At 50.2% G+C, this 27,183-nt stretch overlaps 1 protein-coding gene across 1 annotated transcript in view; it reads right to left on the bottom strand.

Moving 5' to 3' along the window:
* VAT1L (vesicle amine transport 1 like) overlaps positions 1-27,183 on the bottom strand; it is a 154,640-nt gene that overhangs the window by 56,649 nt on the left and 70,808 nt on the right. Inside the window, exons 5-7 of the mRNA XM_004704534.2 lie at positions 23,985-24,088; positions 19,877-19,932; positions 17,076-17,270 (exon numbers count right to left, since the gene is read on the bottom strand). Of these exons, the coding sequence (XP_004704591.1) occupies positions 17,076-17,270; positions 19,877-19,932; positions 23,985-24,088 (355 nt within the window). The remainder of the gene's footprint in view (positions 1-17,075; positions 17,271-19,876; positions 19,933-23,984; positions 24,089-27,183) is intronic.

Raw genomic sequence — 27,183 nt, 5'->3', positions numbered from 1 at the left:
CCAGCCTTATGTTACTAACTCACCGAAATAGTTGGATGCAAATTATCCCTCTTGTCGTAAACGCAAAATGCCCAGTAATGAGGGAGTCGGTGAAGGAGAAGTAGTTTTAGAACAGTGCCCGGTACCTAGTCGATACTCAGTGGGTACTGCTTATCATTACTGCCATCATTTCTGTGATCATCATATCCTTTTTTACCTACCCTCTGCCCCTCCCTTTTCTCTCTCCCAGCTGTGCTCACCTCTCCTGGTTTTAGGCTGCTGTAAGATCCCCCATCAGGGGATGACCAACGTCTCTTGTGCAGGCGCAGAAAGTGTTCTCGGCCTCTTCTGACTCTGCCAGCTCCTTTCATCTGGGCCACGGTTCACTGGCAACTCATCCTGGAGAGCCTCATGACACTGCTTCTTCCATGGTTGTACGGAGCCGCGAGTCCAATCTTTCTCTGCTCTGCTATGGTTTTATTACCACTCTCTCTAAGTGAGCTCTACGGTCACCAATGGGTGAACATACAGCCGCAGGCTTTCCCTCTATGTAGAGGCCAGCACAGCACTTGGCCGGCCCTCCGTCTGCCTCCCAGAGGGCCAGGGAGAGGAGATCTAACGCTGATGCAGTTCCAGGCACTGAGCTAATGCATGAAGTGCTAGGTGTATAAAGCTGAACATGGTGTCCGTCCTTGCCTTTAGGGACCTTGGAGTCTGGTAGGGAATACGGTCAATAAGCAGGCAATTATATCTCAGTGATGGAGGTAAAGAGACTGGGACGCGGCTAGGAGCATCTGAGCTGGGGAGGGCAGGTGCAAGGCATGACAGCTATGCAGAGACCCAAAAAGTTATGCAGAAGAAGCAGACCCAACGCATCCCTGATGTCAGCCCTGATGTCAGAGGCTGCTGGGAGCTCTTTCTGGGTGTTGACCTATCCTGGCAGGCCCATAGCAAATCTGCCAGCAATATTCTGATGTTTTCCCTCCATTACATTGCACCAGGTGGTCAACCAGGTACATAGCTGGTATCTCTAATGGGAGAGTAGCCCAGGTGAGCTCCACGTCTAGTGGAATCCACCCTCTGAGTGATGGTAGAATCAGCCACTCCCGTGGAACCTGGGACCAGGGATGCATGTACCAGTGGTGCTAACTCCGGGGTTTTATGTGTCTCATCCTGCCTCGGCATTCAGTGATGCCGCGATGGGGATCCTCCAAACCGCTGGGACTCGATAGGTGCAATTATAAGAAATATAAAGATTATAGTAAAGTCATAGAGAAATGGGAGAGTAAAATAAAGAAGTCAGACACATTTCATGGTCGCATGCTCAACTCAGTCCCATCCCACTGGAGATGAGAGACCAGAGGGCAGGAGGGGGTGGGGGAAAGGAGGAAAAGGAGGAAGGGAACAGGGGAGTGAGGACCGGGGGAGAGAGCTCTTTATTACTAACCAAGGCTTATATATCTTTGGGGGGCGTGCAAGCCCCATAATTACAGGTAAAGACATACGTTCCAGGAAGGGATTGCACTATAGGTTATACAGTAATGAGAGGGGGACCATGTAGGGGTATCCAAGCAATAGGAAGGGCAGGGATTGGGACATACATGTGACAAGATGGGTGAATCCCAGATTCAGGATGGCAGCCTAACTTTGGATGTCACTGAGCAGGTTTGACCTGTTCTCCGGCTCTCCATTGAAACCATTATCAGTAGGGCGTGAACCCCACCTACAGGGACCAGACAGCAGTCTGAATGCCTTCAGGGAGAATATCTCTAAGCATCTGACCTCCCACCATGTGCTAGCAAATGGCCTCTAATGTTTGGCATCTCTTTGGGGGAGACAAAGCTGGGGAAAGTCTCTATAATCCCACAGAGGGTGTAAGAACAGATCCAGAGAAGCCAGTTTCCGACATCATTTGCAAATGTCTGGGAAGGCCCTTTGGGACCGAGCTTCTGTCCCCCAAACTTGTCCTTGACAAGGAAAGGCTCTCTTTGATGAGTCTGGACATCAGTCCCTCTGCTAACAGGCGGTATGGGCTGTAAGACAGGGGAGATGCGTCTACCACAGAGAGGGATGGCCGGAGGAAAACGCAAGCAAGAAGGAGCGAGGGAAACCAAGCCTGCAGGACCTGTGAGGGGGCCTTCCAACAGTTTGTGGGGAGATGGCACCAAAAGATAAAGCTATCTGCCCACACATTTTTTGAAGCCCCTTTGTATCAGCCTCAGGGCTCTTGAATCCCATGAGCTTCTTGGAACAGTGAGAGAAGCAGGAGCGACCACGCTGAACGACCCCCTCGTTAAAGGCGTGCTCCTGACTCCTGCAGCCGCCCTCCCCCCACCATCGGTCGGTCGATGACCACATGAGGCACAGAGATGAGGAATGATGAGGCACAGAGATGAGGAATGAACGGGAAAGAGCGAGTCCCGAGTCCCGTTGCAAAGCGTGGAGGGAATCAACTGGAATACCACGCACCCAAACGGCTTCCAAGGAGGTAAATGGAGAAGAGCCATGCAGAGATGCGCCCCAACCAACCTAGTGACTTCCGGGGGCGACAGGGCGCACCGAGACGCACGCGGCCGAAGCAAGGAGAGCATAATAGAAAACCAGATCAGAACCCAGACAGGACCTCAGCAGGGGCAGCGGAGACCATGAGGACCTGCGCCCAGCACATTCCTCCAGCCAGAGCAGAAGACACCTCCCCTGCCACCTGCCTGGAGGTTTCCACGAAAGACAAAGGCAGGGTTAGAATCTAGGCAAACAGACCAGAGAGGTGGAGATCACCAAGGGCGTGGACTTGCTTTGTCCTTGGTTGAGCCTAAAATGAGTCTCTTCTTGATACTGAAGCCACGCCCACACATTTAAGGCTTACAGTTTTTGTCGGCACCAAAACACAAAACAACACCCACAGGCGGTATAAGATGTGGGGCGTCAGAAGCATCCAATTGCCTTTACCAGCTGCCAAGGGGAGCCCCAGAGAGAGAGGCGGGTACACTGAGAAGCTGGAGGCAGTTCAGGAGGCTTACAAGCACACCAGGCAGGGCGGAATTCCTAACTGGTAGCAGGGTTTTCTAAGACCCCCATCTCCTTACTAAGCTCACTGCACTGCAACATCCCCAACTTCACCTTGCACTTCATCCTCCAGCCGCTGCTGCCCTTGGAGGTGCCTTTCCAGGGCGGCGCTGGACACGGAGTAGCTGCTCAATACGTGCGACCGGATCTCAGGAATAAGTGAAGAATGATTAAGGGAAGCTGCCTGGAAAGTAAAACAGCATTTTCTTTAATAAAGAGCGGGTCACAGAAGGGATTTCTGTGCAGCCAAGTGACATTCAAAGGCTACTTCTGGGAGGGCCAAAGAGGAGGAGTTTCTACTCCCATAAAAAGCTGACTCGTCTGTCAGAACGATGTGCCCCGGGATGAAGGGAATGTTCTAAAACTGATTGTAGTGATGACTGCATAACTCTCCTCTCTCTCTCTCTCTCTCTTTTTAATGCGGGACCCTCGTAGCAACATATATTTTAAAACTATCATGTGTGTGTGTGTGTGTGTATTCTTTGCTTGTTTTAAAACTTTAATTTTTAATTTAAAAAAATCACTTTATCGGGGGCTCTTACAGTTCTTATAACCTTCCATACATCAATTGTATCAAGCACATTTGTACATATGTTGCCATTATTTCCAAAACATGTTCTTTCTACTTGAGCCTTTGGTACAAGCTCCTGTTTCCCCCTCCCTCCCACCTTCGTGACTCCTTGATCAATTATCTATCATTATTGTTATTTCGTATCTTACACTGTTCGCTGTCTCTCCCGTCTTGATGTGACTGAACTATTGAGTTGTATGCTGTGTGAGTTATATGCCAATAAAACTGTTGGGGGGGGGTGTTGTTGAAGTCTTAGAAACCCACAGGGGCAGTTCTACCCTGCCCTACAGGGATGCTCTGGTGGTGTACTAGTTATGCTTTGGGCTGCAGTACACAAGGTTGGCAGTTCAAAATCACTCGCTCGCTGTAACCGTTAATGGTTACAGTCTCAGAAATTCACAAGGGACAGTCCTACCCTGTCCTAGACTCACTGTGAGGAGACATTGACTGGCGAGCGTGGAGTTTGCTTTTTGGGTTTGATTAAACCAAAGACGTCCGTTCACACCCACTCTGCTGCTACACGGAAGAAAGACCTGGCAAACTCAGGGCACAGAGATCACAGCCAAGAAACCCCAGGGAGCATTTTCCGATCTGTCTCACAGAGGATCGCCATGAAGTCAAAATCTTGTCCTTATGATAATGTCCTTGCCAATCCAGTGGCACTGCACCGTGCTTCTAAACATAGAGCGCATTAGGCTGATGTCCAAAGACTCGGAACTAAGGAGCCCTGACAGGGTCTGTCCCCAACACCTCTTGGAGCCATCTGGGCCCCTGTCCTTCTCCATTTGTGCACGGCCCAAGACCTGCCTTAGAACAGCTCTTCACCTAACAGGTGTGCCATGAGGTTTCAATCGACGGAAAGTGTTCCCATATATTAATCTCTTACTCGCACAGATTACCGTATATACTCTTGTGTACAAGCCGAGTTTTTCAGCACATTTTTAATGCAGGTTTGTGGTAAAAGTAGGTGCCTTGGCTGATAATCGGGTCGGCTTATACTCGAGTATATATGGTATTCTTAGGAAGAGGATATTAGCTATGCTGGCTATGTAATCAAAGTATAGTTACAAAGCCATTCTGTTTTGTACCGCGAAGCAAATGCATTTGTGTGCCAGCAACTCCAAATGGAAACGAGTAAGCAACCGAAAAGCAAAGGTCAATTTCACGCGGTAGGAGTGACTATCTCGGGCTCTCCATATGAGCGAGCTGCTCTAATTCATCCAGTCTCCCCATGAGGAGATTCGGTTAGGGGGAGCAGGTTTCCTGCCAAAGATGGAGGCGCAGGCGATGCTGACTAAGAACAAAGACGCATCATCATTCTTTCGGGGAGGGAATGCTGTCCATTCAAAACCTATCTACTCCAAGAGTGCAAGACCCGAACGTCCTATCCCCACGCTGTGTTTGTGTTGCCATTTCTTCTTTTTCAAGACTTCTGGCACAGGGCTCTTCCTCTTCTTGCTCTTCTTTTTAAAATAGTTTGATTGGCATAAACGTCACATGCCACATTATTTAATCATTCCATCAGAGGAAGAAGTGTTGTGCAGTCACCACCACAATCAACTTTACAGCATTTTCTTTTACTGCTCATTGTCATTCTGATCTCCTGTAGCTTCCAGGCACCAGTGCGTGCTGCAAACAGTTAAGCGGCAGGCTAATCACTGAAAGGTTGGTGGTTCAAACCCACCCGGAGGTACCCAGGAGGGAAGGCTCGGTGTTGGCTTGGACAGCTCACAACCCAGGTGCTCCGTGGGGTGCTGTTCTACTCTGCACACACAGGGATCACCACCAGCCAGCATCCCCTCGACGGGCCTGGGTTTAGTTTGGATTTGGAAACTTTTCCATCCGCGGGAGCACTGTTTGTCATTGTGGTGTTAAATCCCACTTTAAAGCACTTATGAAGGGAAGCAGCGGGCGATGAGAATAGCTTTCTCCGCCTCAACGGTTAGTGACGGAATAAGAAAATAGATGTCAAATTTCACCAAACGCCCTGGCATCTATCGAGATAATTACACACAGTTTGTACAGTGATGGGATGAATCGCATTAAACCCGACCCGCACCATGTCCCCCGACACGCAGAGGTGAGGCTAACTGCTCAGAAAGGACTGTTAGCATGGAGTTCTTATTTCATCCCTGCCCACCGACCCTGCCTGCTTCTTTTAACGCGACAGAACCCAAGAAACCAAAAGTGAATGAATGAACTCATCGCCACGAATGTCTACAGTTGGAGGGCGAGGTGTTTAATAGAAACGCTCCTAGTCAGTTATATGTACACTCAGAAGATCCGGGTGTTTTTGATACAGAGCTCTGAAAGGCCTCAAGCTGCTGGTGCTTCTACTAGGTAAAAGCGCTGTCAACAAAATAGCCACTAATCCGAAGAAAGTTGCCATTAGGAAGACTGGACTAAAAATAGGGGCCAGCAGCTAAGGCCACAAACGCCTGTTCAGATGGCCCCTTTCTCTGCAAACCACACACATGGTGGGTTTATCGTGGGAAAGGGCAAGGGTGAGAACGTTAAAGAGAACTGCATTTCAGCGACCTGACGTGCCACAGCATGAAACACCGCGCCGTCCTCACAATGGTTCTCATATTGGGACCCACTGTGTCGCTCCATCTTGCCAAGGGCCTTCCTCGTTTTCACCGCCCCTCCACCGTATCGAGCATGATGTCCTCTCCTTACCCAGCTATGAACTTGGAACTAAATCTATTTCCTTGTTCTATTGACGGTTCTTGTAGACGGGGAAAATACAGCAAATCAAGCAAGCAGCATAAGACAAGTGGGCGCGCACACACACACACAACCTCACAAACACAATCCTTCTCCTGCCCTGCCAGATAACACAAAGAACTAAGAAACTCCCTCTGGATGTCTGGTTCTGCTGCCTTGCACAAAGTACCTGGTGTCTCACCCAGTGCTGGAAGGAGCCCTGGCGGCAGGATGGGTTACAACCCAAGGCCAGCAGTTTGAAACCGCCAGCCTCTCCACAGGAGAAAGAGGAGGCTGTCTGCTCTACCTTGTCCTAGGACGGCCACTCCGAGTGGGAATCGGCTCGCTGGCAGGAGAGTTTGAGTCTCGAGTTTTCCATTCCGACTCCTAGCTAGTTACATGGCAGAGCAACATGGGCTTCCGGGGAAGTGAATCTTTCTGGAAGCAGGTGGCTCATCTTTGTCCCACGAAGACCTTTTGGCAAGCAGCTAAACCATTCCCTCACCCTGTCTACTCTCTCTGAAGGAAATCTGCACGGTGGGTGCAACAGCACCCGTCCTGCTCGTCTCTGTAGGTGTTACATGGGGCGTGGTCCGCACAGAGGCAAGTCATCAAAAACCAAACTCACTGCCCTGGTGGACTCTCACTCATAGCAAGCTTCGAGGCAGGGAAAGCTGCCCCGGTGAGTTTCTGAGCCGATAACGCTCCACAGAATTAGAAAGTCTCTTCTTTCTCCCTCAGAATGGCTAGTGGTTTCAAACTGCTGACCTTCCAGTTAGCAGTCTAACTTGTATCCCCGTACACCACGAGGGCTCCTTAAAGGCAAGGAAACCAGTGCAAACAGAAGCTGTCTGGTGGGGGCTCAAGCTCCTAGAACTGATACCGCTGTCCTTCTCCATACATCCTCGCCTATAGCAGCCCGGACAGTAAGCGTGCTCAATTGCCCAACACATAAGAAGGCAGGAGAGTTAGAATACAGCCCTGGGCAATTTAGGGGGTGCTGAGGCTCAAGACCTGCCCTTGGAGTCAAGGGAACCTGCTTGCCATTAAGTGATACAGCCCTTGGCGAAGGCATTGGCTCTCCCCAACTCGGTCGTTCCTCTGGAACATGGGCATACACACACCAGGCCCACAAGGTCCAGCCGAGGACCCCCAGACCATCAGCTCCTGTGGATGGGAAAGCAGGCTTAGCCGCCACATTCCTATCCTCACCCAGTGGGTGTTTGTTGAGCAAACTGGCTGAGGGCCGAGGCTCAGAGATGAGCTGAGAAGCTCTGGAAATGGTAGCTGCTTCGGGAGAAACGTAGGAAGAAGCAAACTAAGGCTGCACTAAGCGCCTAGTACATGGCACGAAACCCCATCACGCAGTGCACAGAGCACATACTGCTTGCAAACAGTTGGGCAGCTGTTCACTCACGAATAAGGACTATCGGCCCCATTTACAGGTGCGGAAAACCAAGGAGAGGGTCGAACTGCCCCAGTGCCCCTGAGACTGTTAACTCTTTATGGAATTAGAAAGCCTCAACTTTCTCCCAGGGAGAGGCTGGTGGTTTTGAAGTGCTGACCCTGTGGTTAGCAGCGTGACACATAACCCCGGTACCCCCAGGGCTCCTTAAAAGATACATTCACACATGTCAGGAATGAATGCTCCAGCTATTCTCCCCAAAACCAGGCTGCCTCCACCCCGGGAGGTGGAGGGCCAGGGTGAATGGCTCAGGACAAAGCCAGTTCCCTCCTAGAGGCGTTCAGTGGGCAGTTAGCTAGCTACCTGCGCAGCTTCAGGAGGGAGCCAGCCTGGGAGTCCAGGGCCAGTCCTCAGCTTCCCCATCTACTAACATGGTAACAGGTCCTTCCTCAAAGGACTGCTCTGGGCAGATGGGATGATGGCAGTGACCTGCCTGGCACTCAGCGACCCTCATATTTTGGCTGCGAGTGTTACTGGGTTTTTTTGTTCAGAATCACACAGGCTGTTGCTCACTTACAGCTTATTAAATGACTAACTGGAGCTTGGCACTTGCCTGGCAGCACCTCCCCAAATGAGCTGGGGGGTGAGTAATCCGAGATGGGTAGGCTGGCGGGCTGGGAAAGCCAAACAGCAAGCGTGTGTTTCTGGTGTGTGCTACTAAAGAGCTTCTGTTCCATGAAGCAGCCCCCACAAACCCCATTGGCAAGGGAGAAAGCTTTAGCGGAGTCAGCCTGCTCCCAGCCCGGGGGTGGCAAAGAGTGAGGGAGCCAGCCCCCAACCGTGAGATACAAGGAACATGAGGCCACCCGCCCGCCTCTCCTTCCAAGAAGATTGTGTTAGTCCGGGTAGACTAGAGAAACAAATTCACAGAGACACTAGTCATATGTGTATAGAAAAGAGGCTTATATATAAGAGCAATTGAATATTGAGAAAATGTCCCAGCCCAGTCCAGATCAAGTCCATAAGTCCAACATTAGCCCATATGTCTGATCCCAGTCTATAACGTCCTCTTTAGACTCTTGAAATGCATGCAATGATGCCGAATGCAGGAGGATCACAGGCCAGTGCATTGGAAGTCTTGTGGATCCAGTGGTGCTGGAAGCATCTCAGCACTGGCAGGGGTCTCTACGTGGCTTCTCCGGCTCCATCAGGCTTCTCCTGGTGGCATCAGGGTAGGTCCATGTGGCTTCTCCAGCTCCCAGGGAGTAGCACCATGTGTCTTGTCAGTAGAGTGTCTTCAAGTGAGTGAGACAAGAGAGAGAAATGTCTCCTGCCTCCAATGAGGAACATACAGGACTTCTCAGAAGCCTCAGGGGAAGGCCATGCCCACACAGAAGCCTCATTGGTTAGATCTTGACTGACAGGTCAGACTCCACCCCTTCACTCGTAATCCTCTCAAATTGACATCAGATTATGTAACGACCACAAAGATGAAACCACAACTCCAACCAACAGCAGCCATCAGGTTGACTCCCACCCCTGACAGTCCCATGGGTGCTTTGCACCAAGACCCTGCTCCAGGGGGTCTTCAATGGCTGATTTTTGGGAAGTAGATCACTAGGCCTTTCTTTTGATGAACCTCAGGCTGAGTTCTAACCACCGACCTTTCGCTTAGCAGCTGAGCGTGTTAGGCGTTTGCACCACAGCCTCCAAGAGGCCAACTTCTATCAAGCTCATTCTGAGAGTCAGGGTGTGCCACCTGAATCCCTGGGGCACTGCCCTACCACCAGCAGCATCATCCCATTTTACAGATGAAGAAAGTCCAGCTGAGAAAAGAAGTGGAGAAACTTTCCCAGGGAGTCCCAGCTGTCCCTGGAGCCGACTGCGAAGACTATCCTTCTAACCCCGGACTCTGCACGCTGCCTCTTGAGCCAGTGACAATTCACAGCACGGTTTCCCGTTCAGACCTTTCTCCTCGACCTCACAACAGTCCTGGGAATGAGGGTCCATTATTCCCATTTTATGGGTGAGAAAAATGAGGCCCAGGAAAATGAACTGCTGGAGGGACACTGGGAGGAGAGAAGAGGACCACTTAAGGGAGATAGCACAAACCAAGGCAGAGAGGCCACAGAGACTCACAGGATTGGAAGGGAAGAAAGGCCAGTAGGCCAAGAGGTGGCTTTAAAGAGCCGGCATGGACTCTGTCACTGTTCTAGAGGCTGACTGCCCAATTCCTCCCTTGTAGGCAGTTCCAGGTGCTCCTGGGTGCCTGGCTGAGCTTCCTCCTCGTGTGCGTACCTTAGCGCCTCATCTGTTCCTTTTACTTCTCAGAAGTGATTAGATTCAGAACCCACCCTGCGAAACTCATGTCACAGCCGCCAGACATCAAAGACAAGTTGCTGCCCAGATGACCTTGACTCACGGCAACCCCACATGTGTAGGTCTAGGGTTTTCAAAGGCTGATTTTTTAGATGTGGACTGCCAGGCCTTTCTTCTGAGGCACTCTGAGGAGGGACTAGAATCGCCAACCCTTCAGACAGCAGCTGAGCTCATACACCTGGGGTATGGCGTACCTCCATAGGTTAAAAAGGTAAGAATTCCAGCACATATCTGGGGGGCACAGAAGTCAATTTATAGTACCGATGAGGCTGGAGTGTATGAGAACCAGAGCCGGGGGGTTCTGCCTGCCCTGTCTCCACTCCCTTCTGCTAGGTAGCCAGAACAGGGACCAAGAGGGATTGTCTCCCCAGATGCCTGCATAGGGCCACAACAAAGGGGTTGGAAAGAAAACAGGCACATTAATCAGACACCCAAGGAAAGAGACAAACTGAGCATGCTCAGACACAAGACTTCTAGGCCCAGTTGGGAGTTCTACTTGGGTGCACTGAGCAGTCCGGGCCACATGACATCACCCAGGTGTGCTTAAACTCAGTCAGTGAGGTCAGCCAATCCCTTCAACCACGCCTCCCCAGCTAGAGGAGATAAGAGCTGCCACGGGAAAGCCAAGCTTTTTTGACTTCTGTTGTATGCCTCTTTGACACTCTTGTTTGGGTGCGCTCTTGCAGGTCGGAGAGTGGGGGTGCACACGCATCGCCCGGGCGGGTCCTGGGGTCCGAGCTCCCTCTCAGGGTGCTCTTTTGGGATTTCCTGCTCTTGGCCCCTGGGGTTTCCTGTGAATACCTGAGACTTCCCTTTTCCTCATCAAAGTCACCTGGATTACAAACGTGCTTCTGCAGCTTGAGTTCTGTCAGCGTGGCAAAGCAAGAACCAAGGTAAACCACTCCAGAAACCTAACATGCCCAAGGTCTGCCTTGCAGGCCCACCAGTCCTTGCTCCGCTCCTCCCGCTTCCAGGGCTCCTGCCTAGCCCACCCATACACCCATTTGTCTTCCTTCACCATTCACTCCTCTCTCTGGCATGGGCAGTTCCACTTCTACCATGCTAACTGCTCCGAAGGGCAGACCCCGGGCTTCTCACTGCCAGGTGAGTTTCAAAGCCCACCTGGTGCTTGCTTGGAACGCAGTAGGTAGGCGCTTTTGTCGAATGGATGATGTGTCCGTTTCCAATGGCGGCTGTAACAAGTGATCACAAGCTTAGCGGCTCCAACTATGACACAGGTGTTCTCTTTATTGACGAGATCAGACCTGACAAGGGCTCAGCCGGCTCGACTGAAGAAGCTCACAGGGCTGCAGAGGCTCTGAGGGCCCGGGGCAAGGCGTTCCCTGCCTTCTCCAGCCTCTCTAAGGCCACATACCTTGGCCCATGGCCCTCCTCCTCCCGCTTCCATCATCACATCCTCTGCTCTCACCTGGGTCCTCCTGCCTCCTCTGGGCAGAGTCTTGTGATAACGGTGGGCCCACCGGAATAACCCGGGATGGTCTCCCCGTGTCAGGATCCGGAATATCTTCATGTCAGGCTCAGGAGTTGGGAGGTGGGACCTTTGGGGGCTTTTATTCAGCCACCACGGATGAAGATGCTGAGCCAGACTGGGCCTCAATTCGTTTGGTCAGTTTGTAGCTCTGGGCAGGGTGCACAGCAGGATATGGGGACATGATGGTGCCGGAGTATTTGAGCTGCAGAGAACACACGCTGGAAGAATGTGTGTGGAGATTGTGTGTGTATGTGTGTGTGTGTAAAATGATACTCAACTGAAAAATCTGGATTCCACTTGAGAGGAAAGGGGCATTGCAAGAAAAAAATAAAGAAAAGTTGGGGGCATAGAGCTGGGGCCTCAGATTTTCCTTCAATGACTCTTTCAGACTGACCTATCTGTATAAGGTTTTCCATGGTTACTGCCTTCCAACTGGGCAGCAGTCTTCAATGTCAGTTCTCAGATGGGAAGATCTGCTGAAACCGTGACCCGGCTGGGGCATGTGAGATACCAGTGACATAGCTTCCGGCATCACAGCAACACACAAGGCACCACAGGATGGCAAACTGACAAATTCACGTACTTTGGAGATTGTGTTAGGCAGGGTTCTCTAGAGAAAACCAGGACATTTATGAATGAATATATATAAAATATATATACACACACACATATATGTGCAGGTTTATACAGTGAAAAGAAATATAACAGCTAATTAGTCCATGCAGCAGTACAGGGGGCTCAGTTCAACTCACTTTCGTGGAACAGTTAATATACTGGAAGTCCTTCAACTCATGTAGGCTGCCAGGTCCCAGGTCAAGGACGCAGACAGCAGTCTTCCCTCAAGCAAGGCAGGAAGCAGAAAATATTTAAGACGAAACAACCTCCAAGGGAAGATTCAAACGATAAGGTGTTACATGTTAACCTCATGACATCAGCCATGACCAACTTGACCATGCTGTTTGACAGCAATGCTATTCACCAACCTTCGACGATGGTCGAAGGGGGGATTCACCAGAGACCCTCCAAATAGGGACCCTACCAATGGACTTTGGGCTTCTGCTTGTCATCCATGGCCTTTTGCAAAGTGGGCATTTACAATTTAAGCTCTGATACCATTCCCTCTTCTGGAGTCGGATTTTATGATTTAAATAAATTTATTTATTATTATTATTATTGGATCACACAGGTCTGCAGACTTCTTCCAGGTGGACTTAGCTGATGTCTCACTTAGATGGCTGCTAATGTGAAGACAAGCCTTTAAGACCGGAGACACTAATCTTTCTGATACTCTGGCACCATGTGGTTCCTTCCCCCTTGTTTGCTATTGTACCAATATTGCCAGTGATCTGTGTATGAGAGTGTACAGGAAGCAGGGCCCAGACATGCTTTCTCTTTGAACCATAGGGCATCTTACACATCCATCACGATGCAGGGGCCCATCTGAGGAGAATTCATGGTCCATGGGCATGGTGACACATGTAGTTTCCCATTAAGTAATAAAACATTTCATACCTTGTAAGCTCTATCTGCTTCCAAACTCTACCAAGGCAAACCTCTACAGATCCCAACAGATCACTATCCAGGACGAGGGTGTCAGGAGATGCTGTGAGATGCAAACATCTCACTGACGTCAGATGGCACAGGACTAGACAATGTTTCAGCCTCTTATGCCCAAGGTCACCGTGAGTCAGAGCCAACTCAATGACATCTAACCACAGTCACATCCACCACCCCCCACCACCACCCCACCCACCCCACCACCCGGTGAGGTTCACTGTCCATCGTACTGCATGGCTGCACGTCGAGTATCTATAGACATACCCAGGCTCCATCGTACCCACTCAGCCTCAGGGATTACATGAATGACACCGTCAGAGACAGATGAGCGCTATGAAACCCTACCAGTCTCCGACCTTAGTAAATCTAGCTGGAGGGCACTGAGGGTCCGGGACATTTTTCTTTTCATTTCTAAAGACTTTATATTCTGCCGATGAGGTTATAGAATTGGCCGGAAAAGTAATTTGTATAGCAGTTACCAAAGTGGAGCGGAGGATCAGTGTCGTCTTCTTTCTGAGGTTCACAAGGAATCAGCCTGCTCTTGTCAAAGCCAGCAGAGCTGCGTGGGCTTTTGATAAAGAGCTGAGTTTGGCCCAACGGCAGCACAAACAGACGTCTGTAAATATTGCAGAAGAGAGCGCTGTTGGTGGGTGTCGCTGATGTGTGGCTCTGGAAGCTTTTGTTGGCAAACGGAGCCAGCGTCTGCTTCTCTCAGTGAAGGGCGAGCCTGCCATGAGAGTACTATTATTCTTTTGTGTGGCTCAGGGAGATCTCATTCCACGTTCTCAACTCGGGGAGATTCTGCCCCTCCTTCCCCCTAGGGGACATGGCCATGGGGTTGCCACAACTGGGGCAAAGGAGGTATGGCTGGCTTGTAATGGGGGAGAGGCCAAAGATGCTGCTGAGCACCCCACAACACACAGGATGGCTTCCACCATGAAGAATTATCTGGGACATCATGTCAGCAGTATCCATTGCTCCACAGAGCAATTCTAATGTAAAGTAATAATATCTTTTTTGGGGGGTACAGTTTGTTCATGCATTGGTTTTGTTGTTTTTTTCCAACTGGTATCCCTGGTGGCATAGTGGTTATGTGTTGGGCTGCTAACCACAAGGTCGGTAGCTCAGAACCACCCGTCGCTCCTTGGGTGAAAGACAAGAGTCCTTACTCCATAAGGAACTAGAGTCTCCGAAACCCAAAGGGGCAGGTCTACCCTGCCCTCTAGGGTCGACGTGAGTTGGAATCGACTCAGTGGCAGGGGGTTTGAGTATTTATCAGGAAACGTAGTACATAGCTGCATGTCGGTGGAATCATTTATCCACTCATGTTCTGAATCGTTTTGTGTCCCTCTTCTGTGTCAGGCCGGGCAGGGGGTGGGGGTGCAGGGGGGCGGGCTTGAAGAATGTCATCAAGAGCTTTCCTCGTGTGTCCATTCCGGTGGGAAAGAGACAAGATTTTCAAACAAGTCAGCCAGCGATCAATACAAGGGTGAACCGCAGACTGGGGGCAGGGGAGAGGAACCCTGGGTGGCATAAGTGGTCATGTGCTCAGCTACCCAAAAGGCTGGTGGTTTGCATCTACCCAAAAGCACCTTGGAAGTGACTTTCGGAAAAGCAGCTACTGAGCCCCCCCTGCGGAGCACAGCTCTATTCTGATACCCATGATACCCACGGGGTGCCCGTGAGGGCAAACGAGTGGATGGCAGAGGGGCTGGTTTCAGGGACAGACAGAGGATCGCCAGCGGAGGGCAATAGGCCTCGTGGGAGCGAGAGTCACCTTACTCTGTTTTATGTATAAAGCAGTTACACACACATGGAGCCCCGACCCAGACAGAGAGTGGATCTGTGCTATTAGAGTCCCACGAGGGGGTGCCTGGAAATCAGAAACCCTAAAAAGGACCCTTACGTGGGAGAAGACTAGGAAGAAAATACCTAAAGCACAGCAGGAGCAATTCATCAGGAGCAATCGTAAACTACACATCCTGAAACACGGCTCTCTGTAAGCATGCTACTTTTCCACCAGAACACAGCCTCATGCATCTGTGCACTCCTCACAATTCCCTACAGTTTTCCCTCACTCCAGTCTTTTTTGCTCCTCCTTAGCCTGAGTATAAGCGCTGTGAGCACAAGGAATCTCGGCCGTTCTTCACCATGGAATTTTCCATAGCTGTCTAGTGGCTACTCAGTAACTATTTAGCGACTCCATTACCATTACCACGTAGAAAGTCCTCTTGCTTCAAGGACTCACTGGGGTTAACGGGGACCTCCCCCCACCCTACCCCCGCCCTTGGATCTCAGCCCTTGTTTTAAGTATACCAGATTTGCTGGCTCCATTCTGGGTACTGAATTTAACTCTACGTCCCCTTCATTGCACAAAGACAAGTGAATCCCATAGCCCAGGCCTTGACTATCCCTACAGTCTCTCTTCTCTGACCTGAGAACCCAACCACGGTGCGATCCGACCTCCCCCGTGCACTGGGATAGCATGGTGAATATCAGATGGACAGCTGACACGTTCAGTTAGAAATGTTCCTAGGGAAATTATAATGATAGTCAATCATCTTGGAAATTTACACAACAGGAGGCATGCGCGACGGTCTGATTTGGTTTAGTCAGAAATTGAATCATGGCGAGATTTGCAATGGAACAATGACGGAAAGGAAGCAGATGGAAAGGTTAATGATGTTACTCACCCCTGGGAAGTGAACTCTTCACTGGTTTTCTCATTATGCTTTGGGTTAATTTATGAATTTCCAGTGATGAGAAAGCCATGCTCTTATAAGAAACAAGGTTGGCTGGTTGAAGTTGGGTTTCTAAAGACCATGTACAATAATGCAGTACCCGAGAGGATTAGTGTATCTGTACTCCAGGGCTGGTTCCACTTGATTCCACCTCGACCCATCCCAAAGGCTTTGAGGGGTGCTCTCTGAGCATAGAGAAGCCATCAGATTTCACCCACTTAGTCCACTTGTGGCAAGTCCCACTAACTTCATTACCAGGTGGCCAGCCACTTTCTAATCCACAGAATCTAGGGTTGAGTGATCTTTTTCAAAGGTGTCCACAATGCTCCTCCTCCCACGCACCCCAAAGCACTTCTACTCCAAGGTACCTCACTTTTGAAATATGCAAAAAGATACTGTCTCCCAAGTATTTAGAAATAAATTTTAGGGTCTCATGGCTCCCAGAAGTCAAAGTTACAGAATCCTGACTTCGAAGGGTCCCTTCCTAAAACCTAGGCCACATCTCATCACTGTCTACCCTGGAGAACCTACTACAACTGAACTCCCAAACACCCAAACCATGCCTCATCCCGGAGAAATTTCTAGAACCTGTCTTCTCTTAGCAATGTCCACCTGAGCCGAAACAACCAGTACACGCGTTATATCCTTGCCGGTTACCTGAGGGGCTCTCCAGCTTGTTGTGACCCAAGAATGCTTTCTAATACTAGAATTTTTGACAGGTCACTAAATGAAAAAACACCACCCAGCAGTCAACCCAACCATCTGGCAACAGTGACCACCTCCATCACAATTGCTGCCGCCGTCTTGCAGAAACTCAACAGTATCTGCAGTTGACACACAAATCATTTTAGCTCCGAGCCATTATCACACGCATTCAGAAGACAACATCAGGCATGACCTTGGAAACCACGCACAGGCTGCCTAGACCATAGCGGATTTCACACATCCGTGAAAATGGGCTGGCACGTGGGACGGTGAGGCATGTCGTTTGACACTAGGTAACAAAGCATTTCTTACATGGGAAGCCCTGTACTGTAAAACAAGGACTCTACGACCCGGTGTGAGACAGACAAACATGGAGAAAAATCACTAAGTCAAAGATGGTATCTGGTTGCCCCAAAGATAGCTGGGCGTATGAAAAGACGCCTTCCCTGAGGTGAGGGGAGTCCCCATTCTTACCTCCTCCAGAGCCCATAGCGAGTCGACCACAGGCATGATCTTCTTCTGGTTGTAGAGCCCTATGAGTTTGTCCACCACTCCCCGGACGAGGCCCGCGCGGCCCTGCTTGAAGAGCAGGTTCAGAAGGGAGAAGCCGGCCATGACTTTGTTCTCTTCGTACAGCTTGATGGGGTTCACCTTCTCCACCTGCCACCACTGCAAGCAGAAAGGGCAGGAGGTGACCAGGAACCAGACCTCGTCAGCAATGCCCGGGGTTGGGGGGTGGGGAAGATGGAGCTACAACGAGACAGAGCCCACTTAGCTGTGTGACTTCAGGCAAACCACGTAACCTCGCTGTGCTGCTGTTTCCTCACTATGTGCTGCGGGCTCATCCTGAGGAGGTCCTGTGTGAAGGCCTCCCGAGGTGATCTGGAAATGTTAACTCCCTTCATTGTCACCTTAAGTCACCAGGGATGCTTTTAATGAAACAAATACGTTTTCTGGGTCAGGAGTGAGGTTTAATCTCTAAACGTTAGCTTCACCTGTTAAGCGTCGTCATTGTTCCCAGTCTGAGTGCAAATGGCACATGTGACAAAGGAGACACACAGGCTCGGTGGGAGTTTTGGGGAGAGGGCAATTAACATAAAAGAGCAAGACATACTGCTTTTCAGTGTGCCTTAAACTTCTAAGCCTCTCTTTAATGTAGACAAGAAAGTGTCTTTCCAGAACCTTCCAAAACAAATCACCATCCCATTCCTTAGCATGAAAGATGCTCTCTCTCCATTTATTTCTAACTGGCCTCTCAACATGGAACCACCGCGGGCTCCTATGCATGCTAGAAGACAGTGGGACTGACCCTGTGGCTTTCCAAACCTTTTACAAGAACAAAAAACCTCATCTTTCTTCCGCAGAGAAGGTGGTGGTTTGGAACTGCTGACCTTGCGATCAGTAGCCCAACATGTAGCCCATGACACCACCAGGGCTCCTTGCGCCTACAAAGCTGTCTGTGTGGTCTGGTCAGGAGCGCCTGTCTCGGGAGGGGACCCTCGGCCTTCCTCACAGCTCAGTTTTCATGAATGCCTTCACTGGGTGAGGACACACACTGCAATTATTTTGTTAACACTGCATGTTGTGTTTGCACATTTACGGGAGAAAGGGAAAACACTTCTAACAATCGTATGTAATTGGAGACCAATTTGGTGGCCCACAGGAGTCTGTCAACATCCTGTTAATTACAGCTGAAACAACCAAACAGCTGTGAATGGCACAAAGCCTGAAGGGCGGGGACACACTCCCTCCCTGCAGCACCCTGTCTTAATCTCCTTCCCTGCCCCACCTGGGGCTTCTGCTGCCGAGATGATTCTGAATTTGGGCCTTCAATAGTGCCTGCAGAGGGAAGTTCTTTAACATGAACCTCCTAAGGGGCTGGGTGCTACCCACTGCAGAATGCAGGCATGTTAGGCTGGGGGAAGCTTTTAGAAGCCAGTGTAGCATCTGGCAAATGTTCGTTGACGCGATCAAGTGAGTTAATCAGATGCTCACTTGATCTGCGATTGAGAAGTCACATCCCTGGACACTTGTCCCTCCAGGGACCTTCTCCGATTGACATGCTCACCTAGAAAACTCCACGCACTGCCAGCGAGTCAATTCCCACTCAGGAGGATCCTGTAAGACAGGGGTCCTCAAACTACGCCGGCCAAAAACATTTATTCAGCCCGCCAGGTGTTTTTGCCCCATTTTGGTTTTTTACTTCCAAATAAGATCTGTGCAGTGTGCATAGGAATTTGTTCATAGCTCTTTTTTTAAAACTATAGTCCGGCCCTCCAATAGTCTGAGGGACAGGGAACTGGCCCCCTGTTTAAAAAGTTTGAGGACCCCTGCTGTAAGACATGGTAAAACCGCCCCTGTGGGTTTCTGAGACTGTCACCCTTTATGGAAGTAGAAAGCTTCTTCTTTATCTGGTGGATAAACTGGTGGTTTCAAACGGCTGACCTTGTGGCTAACAGCCCATTTTGTAACCAGGATGCCACCAGGTCTACCTTAGCTTACCTCTAGCCAGAGACCTGGTGGTATAGTGGGTTAACACACTGGGCTGATAACCGCAAGGCCAGCAGTTCAAAACCACCCGCTGCTCTGTAGGAGAAAGATAAGACTGTCGAGAAAGGGGAGATTGTTGACGACAGATGGCAGCCTTGGTAACCCACAGGGGCAGTTCTAGCCAACTCTAGGGGGTCACCAGGAGTCCAGAGTTTTCTAGCTCTAGGTGAGAATGTCAATCTGAGAAGGTCCCTGGAGGGACAAGTGTCCAGGATGTGACTTCTCAATGGCACAGCAAGTGAGCATCAGTTTAAGGCCCTGATCCTCTAAGGTTGTGGGTGACCAAGCTGTCCTACTGTGACCTACTCAAATTCAAACCAGATGCACTGCCATCCAGCTGACTGCGACTCGTCACCTAAGTGTGCTAAAGTCATCCGATGCCCTGTCTTTTAACAAGTTAGGGAGTCAATAGAATCTCAATGATCCCAGAGACCTAGCTGTAAATCTTTATCAGCCTCCCCCCAAGGGCAAATGAAAGGCAGTAGTGCTCAGTTCATTTTTGGAGCCATGATTACAACATCCACTACTCCAGTCATCCCTGCTGCACTTCACTGCTGCTCCACGGGCTGTCCAGTCATGGTTCTTTCTGCCCATTTGTCGTGGAGAAAGGCAGGACGGAAGCTGCGTGACACATGCATGATGCAGACGACGGACAAACACAATGAGGTCTATGAGTCTACGGAGGGAGCGCTCCTGTCTCATTGACGGCCGGCACCGATACTTACCGATTTCGCAAAGCTAAAGAAGCTCTTGGTCTCGCCGGTCACCATATTGGACGAACCTGCAAATGGAAGATTCCCAGATCAAAGCTATTGCCAACAGAAACCAACATCTCTTGTTACCCGAGGAGGCGTGGCGGTTGTAGGGTCCATCACTGGCACAAGCTTGAAAGGGCATTGAATCCAGCCTCGGAAAACGGAGAGCAACCAAGGGGGGCCCACTGGACTATTGCAGTTAGGGGTCATGGGAGCCAAGAGAGAGAAATGTTTCTCAAGGCAAGGAGTTCACCACTGTGGGAAACAGGGCACACAGGAAAAGGATCCTCTGTGGTTCGAGCAATGTGTTAACCAAATGATGAGCTGCCGAACTGTCTTTCGGGTTCTGTTTTTGATCACTGAGGAATCCAATGTGAGCCTACTTGCGGTATCTGAGTTCCCTTCTCAGGCTCTGGCCTGGACTGGGATTTTGGAAGCTGGGGCTGGCTCTTATGCGGGGAAGGGGTTGAGTTTACCTACTCATAGGTTAGCCAGAGTGAATATCCTTACATCCTTTCCCGGTCTCTCGCGGTTTCTCTTATTACTGATTCTGATAGACTCAAATCCATCTGTGAAGATTCCCAATGATGTGGCCCCAACTGAAAATCTCACTACCATCAAGTCTATTTGAACGCATAGTGACCCTATAGGACAAGGCAGAGCTGCCCCCGTGTTGAGTTGGACAGAAAAAAGATTTCAGAAGCAGGTAAGTGAAAGTGAAGACAAGTTCAGAAGCCAAGGCATTGGTGTGACTTGTGACTCATCTCCTCGGACACCAGGCTGTTGTCACGAGTGGGGGTCGAGTTTGTTGTCACTGTCAGGGACCCCCTGTGTGCAGAGGAGAACTGCTCCCCAAGGTTTCCAAAGCTGGTGTTTTCAGAAGCAGATCGCCAGGCCTGTCTTTGGAGGCACCTCTAGATGGGTTCCAAGCACCAACCCTTCTGGTCAGTCATCTAGTGTCCCACCAGAGATGTGTGACACCCAGGGATGTCTCAACAAACAAACAAAACCCAAATGTCATGGACTTGATTCGGACGCATAGTGACCCTAGAGGACAGAGTAAAACAGTCCCTCTGGGTTTCCAAGGCTTCAACTCTTTACGGAAGTAGAAAGTCTTAGCTTTTTCCCATGGAGGAGATAGGGGCTTTGAACTGCTGACCCTGTGGTTAGGCGCCCAACGCAAAACCCACAACAACACCAGGACTCCAAAGATGTCTCAGCAGACAGGTTCGAGCTTCTTGAAACAGGTGGTGTTGGTGTGGCAGTTACATAACCTCCTGCTAACTTACAAAGAGGGGGAGTCTAGTCTGTCAATCAGGTTGCAGCTTGATGACCTCATTTGGAGGTGTGAAGGAGATAAATAGCTTGCTGAAAGTGGGACACAGACACTCTCCCTATGAGACATTCCTGTTGACAAGCCACATGGAGCTACGCTGACAAAGCCAGAGCCCTGAAGCTGGAGGAGCCACGTCGAGGCCCACACCAGCCCTGAAATACTTCTACCACCACTGGATCCACAAGACTTTGCACCCACTGGCCTATGATCTTCCTGCATTCAGTGTAATTGCAATATGTTGCTTGAGTCTGAAGAGGAATTTATAGATTGGTATTGGAAATATGGGCTAATATCGGAACTATGGACTTGATCTGGATTAGGCTGTTTCTTTTTTTTTTTTACAATGGCCTTAATTAGACTTAAAAAAATTTTTTTTTGTTTTTAAAAAAATTGTTTTATTAGGGGCTCATACAACTCTTATCACAATCCATACATACATCGATTGTGTAAAGCACATTTGTACATTCATTGCCCTCATCATTCTCAAAACATTTTCTCTCCACTTAAGCCACCGGCATTAGGTCCTCATTTTCACCCTCCTCCCCGCTTCGCCCACCCTCATGAGCCCTTGATAATTTATAAATTATTATTTTGTCGTATCTTGCCCTGTCTGACATCTCCCTTCACCCACTTTTCTGCTGTCCATCCCCCAGGGAGGAGGTGATTGTTTCTTAATATACAATTACTCTTTTATATAAAGCTCTTTCTTATACACATATGAGTGTCTATGAATTTGTTTCTCTAGTCTACCAAGACTAAGATGGTTGGAAATTGGGATCCAAAAATGGAAGCATCGCTATTCAGAAGGCAGCTGGGAGGGGAGTTGGGAAAGGTTCTTTAAGAAGTCCCCGTGGGCAGAGCCGGTCCCTTGATGTCATCTTTGGGGGCACAAGAAAGCTCTCTGGGGGGAATATTTGATGTCACAGTGATGCCTTTTCTGCAGGCTTCTTGCCTAGTCCCCAAATATTTGGGAGAAGATTCCTTCTCAGAGTATTGTCACTTAATGGAAAATCAAAAGCCTATTTGTTAAGCTTAATTAGCCGGCTCAGGTACGTTAGCAGGCAGTTGATAAACCAGGTCTTCTGTTTTCATGGGAAGACAGCCGAGGCATCTCAGCACCAGGCTTCCATCACTTGTAACCAAGCAATCGATAGAATGAATTCGACACTTTTAAGCCAATCCAGTTTAATTCCACCAAAATGACACCCTGGAACTGGAGCAAAATTAGAATTTCTGATAGATAATAAATTAAGGATGAATAACCCATCCATCTGCACTTACTCAGCTGTTAGCCAGCGTCAATAACCCTACATACTTGCCCTGTCTCTCATCATTTGTCGTATCAGTGATCATCATCATCAATCTATCTGTGAGGGTTCTCAGTTATGTGGCCCCAATTGAAAATCTCACTGCCATTGAGTCTATTCTACGACCTTCCTAAGGCTGCGACCCTTTCATACAGTTCCTCATGTTGTGGTAGCCCACCCCCAGCCAACCATAACATTATTTTCGTTGCTACTTCATAACTGCCAGTTTGCTACTGTTATGAATTGGGCGACCCCTGTGAAAGGGTCGTTGGACCCCCAAAGGGGTCGCGACCCACAGGTTGAGAACTGTTGGTCTAGAACAAAGGGTCGCTTTTCTATCTATTTATAAAAGGACAGTGGTGCCCTGAAGCTCAGAGACTGGTTAACCTCATTATCGTTTGGCTTTGGAATATGACATGTAGTTACAGATAAGCCTTTTTGATTTTGTGAACTAGTATTCACATTAGTTTGCAAGCTGCCTTGGCGCCTTCCAGCTGGTGTAACAGGAATACCAGATGTGGGTGGCTTTAGCAAACAGAAACGTGCTTTCTCGAAGTTTCGGGCTAGAAATCTGAATTCAAGACACCGGCTCCAGGGGAAGGCTTTCTCTGTGCGCTCCGAGGGACAATCCTAGTCTCTTCCAACCCCTCTCCCTGGGGCCCTTGATCTCCACACGGGATCAATCCTCCAGTTGTGCTTCCTGCTTCTGGCCGAATCTGTTTTTTCAGAACTCAGAAGTGGTTGTGCATAAGACTAGATAAGGCCTTACTCTGCTAACAAACCAAACCTTATTCACAAATGGGATCACCTTCCCAAGGGTAGGGGTCAGGATCAACAGCACGTAGTTTTGGCGGACACAATCCCATCCATCACACATGCCCATGGCAGAAGGGAAGAAGAGAGAGCGGTGCCTCTGAAGTCTAGCATGTCAGAGAAAGCCTGCCCCCAGCTGGAGGTCCTAGCCCCCCCACGCTTCCCCAGACCCAAGGGCACCAAAGGAGAAGGAGAAGCAGGTAGGGTCAGGCATCTGCTTCTTCCGTTCAGGGTTTCTGTGTAGACTGGGACACATGGGGGTGGGTTAGACCCTGACATCTTAGTCTCTGTTCTAGCGGGAGCTTCTCACCCCCTCATTTTCTGCACTTCCTGTGATGTCATTCATGTTTCCCAACAGCATCCCGGGCTATGGGCCAAGTCCCTTAGTAGTTCTGCACACGTTGGCAACAGCGTTTCATCTCTTTTGACATCGGTGGTCTTCATGGGGATCGGAAGACACCTATTTCTACACTGAAAAACAACTAGCAACAACATTATAGAGAATGTGAAACCAACCTGCACCCTCCACCCCTCGCGTGTCCTTGTTTAGGGGTTTTATCTGCAGGCACACTTGCCATCGCCCCAACCACGGGCCGTGGCCCGGCTTCTCCGTAGCACTCACCGTATAAAATGTAGGTCCCCAGCGGCTTGAGAAGGCTGAGGCCTTTTCCAGTGTTGTCCCCACACAGGCAATCCAAAACGATGTCCACGCCTTCTGCAGAGATTCTACGTGGCAAGAAGAGAAAGCAAAGTGCAGTCACCAGTCAGGGCCCAGACTGCCAGGCCCCTTCTCTGCCTTCCTCATACCACGAAGGCTCCAAAGAGGCAGGAGAGAGGCAAAGCCTGGGAGGTGGAGTGGCCTCCCGACTCCAGCTGGATTGACACAGTGGCTGCACCGAGGGCTCAAACCCAGGAGGCCTTGTGATGATGGAATAGGGCCCGGCGGTGTTTCCTTTTATTGCTCACAGGGCCACCATGAGTCAGAATGGACTCAGTGGGCACCTAACGACGATGATGATGATGATGATGACAAGGCTCAGCTCTAAGGATTTCACCCAGTTGGAATCAGCCAGAAATCTGGCTGCTGGTGGCTATCAGGATGCACCCGGTAGCAGGGCAAAGAGCGGAGGCATCAGATCAGATGGTCCGAGTCTGTATCCAGATAACTCCCTTCACTTCTCTGAGTTATCAAGTCCCGAGGGCATGGCCCCACTACAGCCGACTGCAAAAGCTCATGCAAGCTTAGCAGCTCTGCTTCCAGCCTCCTAGAGCACAGCATAGTGCAGTGCCTCTCAGCCTTCCTCATGCCGCGCCCCTTTCATGCAGTTCCTCATGTGGTGGTGACCCCCCAACCATAACATTATTTTCGTTGCTACTTCCTCACTGTCATTTTGTTACTGTTATGAATCGGGTGACCCCTGTGAAAGGGTCGTTTGACACCCCCTAAAGGGGTCAAGACCCACAGGATGAGAACCACTGGCATAGTGGGTTATGCACCGGGCTGCTAACTGCAGGGTCAGCAGTTCGACTCTACCAGCCGCTCCATGGGAGAAAGAGTGAGGTTCTCTCTCGTGTACAGATTTACAGCTGGAGTAGCCCCTGGGAGCAATTCTCCTCTGTGGTATGGGGTCACAATGCGCCAGAATCAACCCAATTGCAGCGGGTTTGGTTTGGGTTTAGGTCCTCCAAAGCCCCACCCATAAATTCAGGATGAGTGAATTCAGGTGCTGTGGGCAGCGGTCCCCCAACCTGAGCTAGCATTGGAAGCATGATCAGCGAGGGCAGCCGGCCAGCCCCCGTGGTCCCTAGTCTGCATTCTCTGCTGTTGCACAGCTCTGTGGAGGTGAAGAACAAACCCTAAACAGCCCCAGCTCAGGAATTCTTTGGGTCACAGTTGGCAGCAAGATACTTCGGAATTGCTGACCCACGACTTCTGTGTCTGCCCTTCCTTTGTCTCTCGACCCCTTGTCCCTTCACGGTGAATGCCGCCTCTTCACTTTCCACCCACGCGGGTCAGCGATGAATTTCTGGAGTGGTGGCAGGTTGCCAGCAGAGCCCACAGTGGGAGAGAAAGCCTCCAGCCTTGCGGGAAAGGAATGGTTTGTCATGACTCTCCTTTCCAGCGGGATCCTGGGCTTTCCACCCAGTTCTTCTCAGCCAGAATGCCCTTTCCCCCTGGGACTCCTGACCATCACCTTTATGCTTATGGCAGTGGGGGAGGGGGTATGAGGCACTTCAGAGGGGTCAGCACTGTACCGGGACAGGTGGCATCTCACAGAGGGCTGAGCATAGTACTGGGAACACCCACTGAGCACCGGGCACTTGGACTGGGCTCTGAGGATGCAGAAGAGGAGGAGCTAGATCCGAGCTTGTGCTCCTCCGCCGAGGCTGTGCCTGGTACCTGCAGCCTCAAGTCGATCGGAATGCCAGCAGATCTCCTACAGGATCATTCTGGTTTTTACTCCGTGGACTCTGAGCTTCTCTGATCCTGATCGGGATCTCTGGTCCCGATGCCCAGCGCTTTCTCCCAGGAGTCACTCGGCAGTTACAGGAAGGGGGTGGGGTTTTGTGTTAGTCCAGGAAGACTAGAGAAACAAATCCAGGGAGGTTCATATGTGTATAAGAAAGAGTTTTATATACAAGAGCAATTGAACATCCCAGTCCAGATCAAGTCTGTAAGTCTGATATTAGCCCATAAGTCCAATATCAATCTCTAAATTCCTCATCAGACTCACGCAACACATGCAATGATGCAACGCATGCAATGATGCTGAATGCAGGAAGATCACAGGCCAGTGGGTGGAAAGTCTTGTGGATCCAGTGGTGGTGTAATCATCTCAGTGCTGGCGGGGGTCTCTACGTGGCTCCTCTAGCTTAGGGCACTGGCGTAGCTCCATGCATCTTGTCAGCTGCAATGTCTTCCAGGCAGTGTGTCTGTGTCCCACCTCCAGTGAGCTATTTATCTCCGTGGTGCCTCCAAATGAGGTCATCAAGCTGTGACCTGATTGACAGGCTACACTCCAGCCCTTCGCTCTTAAGTCTCAAAATGACAACAGGTTAATCTCACTGGAGCTCTTCTCTGGGCTGCGGGACAAACGACCTCAAGATCTGACCTTGCTGCTCGACTGAACTTGTCTAAGGGAAGCATTACTGCCTCACAGGCTCAGCCAGGGGCCGGTGTCCAGCACTGTCACTCAGCGGCCATGTCTGTTCTCACTCTAAATGCCTGTAGGCCCCATTGTATCCTCTCCATGTGTGGGTCTCCGTTCCCCGATTCTTGCCCCGTCTCCGTAACCATCCTGCACAGTAAGGCCAGATCACTTTTGAATTGAAAACTCCCCTTTCACAACAGCTCTTTATGGCTTTAAACCGTCAAAGGACTCCCCTTCCCACATTCCTGGTGGAATCCAATTCAACTCCACCGAAGGGCTTGTAGGCCCTTCCTTAACTGAGCCCTGTGGTTCTCAATGGGAAGTGATTCCCCGCCCTCTTAGGGCATTTGGTGGTGCACTGGTACAACCCCGGGGGGTGCGCCTGTCATCTGAGGGCTGGGGTGGGCCAGTGGTATAATTTTCTTTTCATGTGGGAGACCCAGATTGAAGACTTGGCCAATGCACCTGAGGGCAGCCACTGCCTGTCTGTCAGGGAAGCCTTGCGTGTCGCGATGTGGAGGAGCAGGTTTCCACAAAGATTCCAGGCTTAGATGAACCAGGACGAAGAGCCTGGAAAATCAGCCAGTGAGAACTCTCTGGATCACTACAGATGATCAGAGGGATGGTACTGGACCAGGCAGGGTTTCCTTCCATTGAGCATGGGGGCCC

This window comes from Echinops telfairi, unplaced genomic scaffold (genome assembly GCF_000313985.2).
Source record: "Echinops telfairi isolate 266 unplaced genomic scaffold, ASM31398v2 ScPeMD7_2291;HRSCAF=2852, whole genome shotgun sequence".
NCBI classification, from domain to species: domain Eukaryota; kingdom Metazoa; phylum Chordata; class Mammalia; order Afrosoricida; family Tenrecidae; genus Echinops; species Echinops telfairi.
The sequence above is the reverse complement of the archived record's forward strand: the minus strand, read 5'-3'. Positions and strand labels throughout refer to the sequence as shown.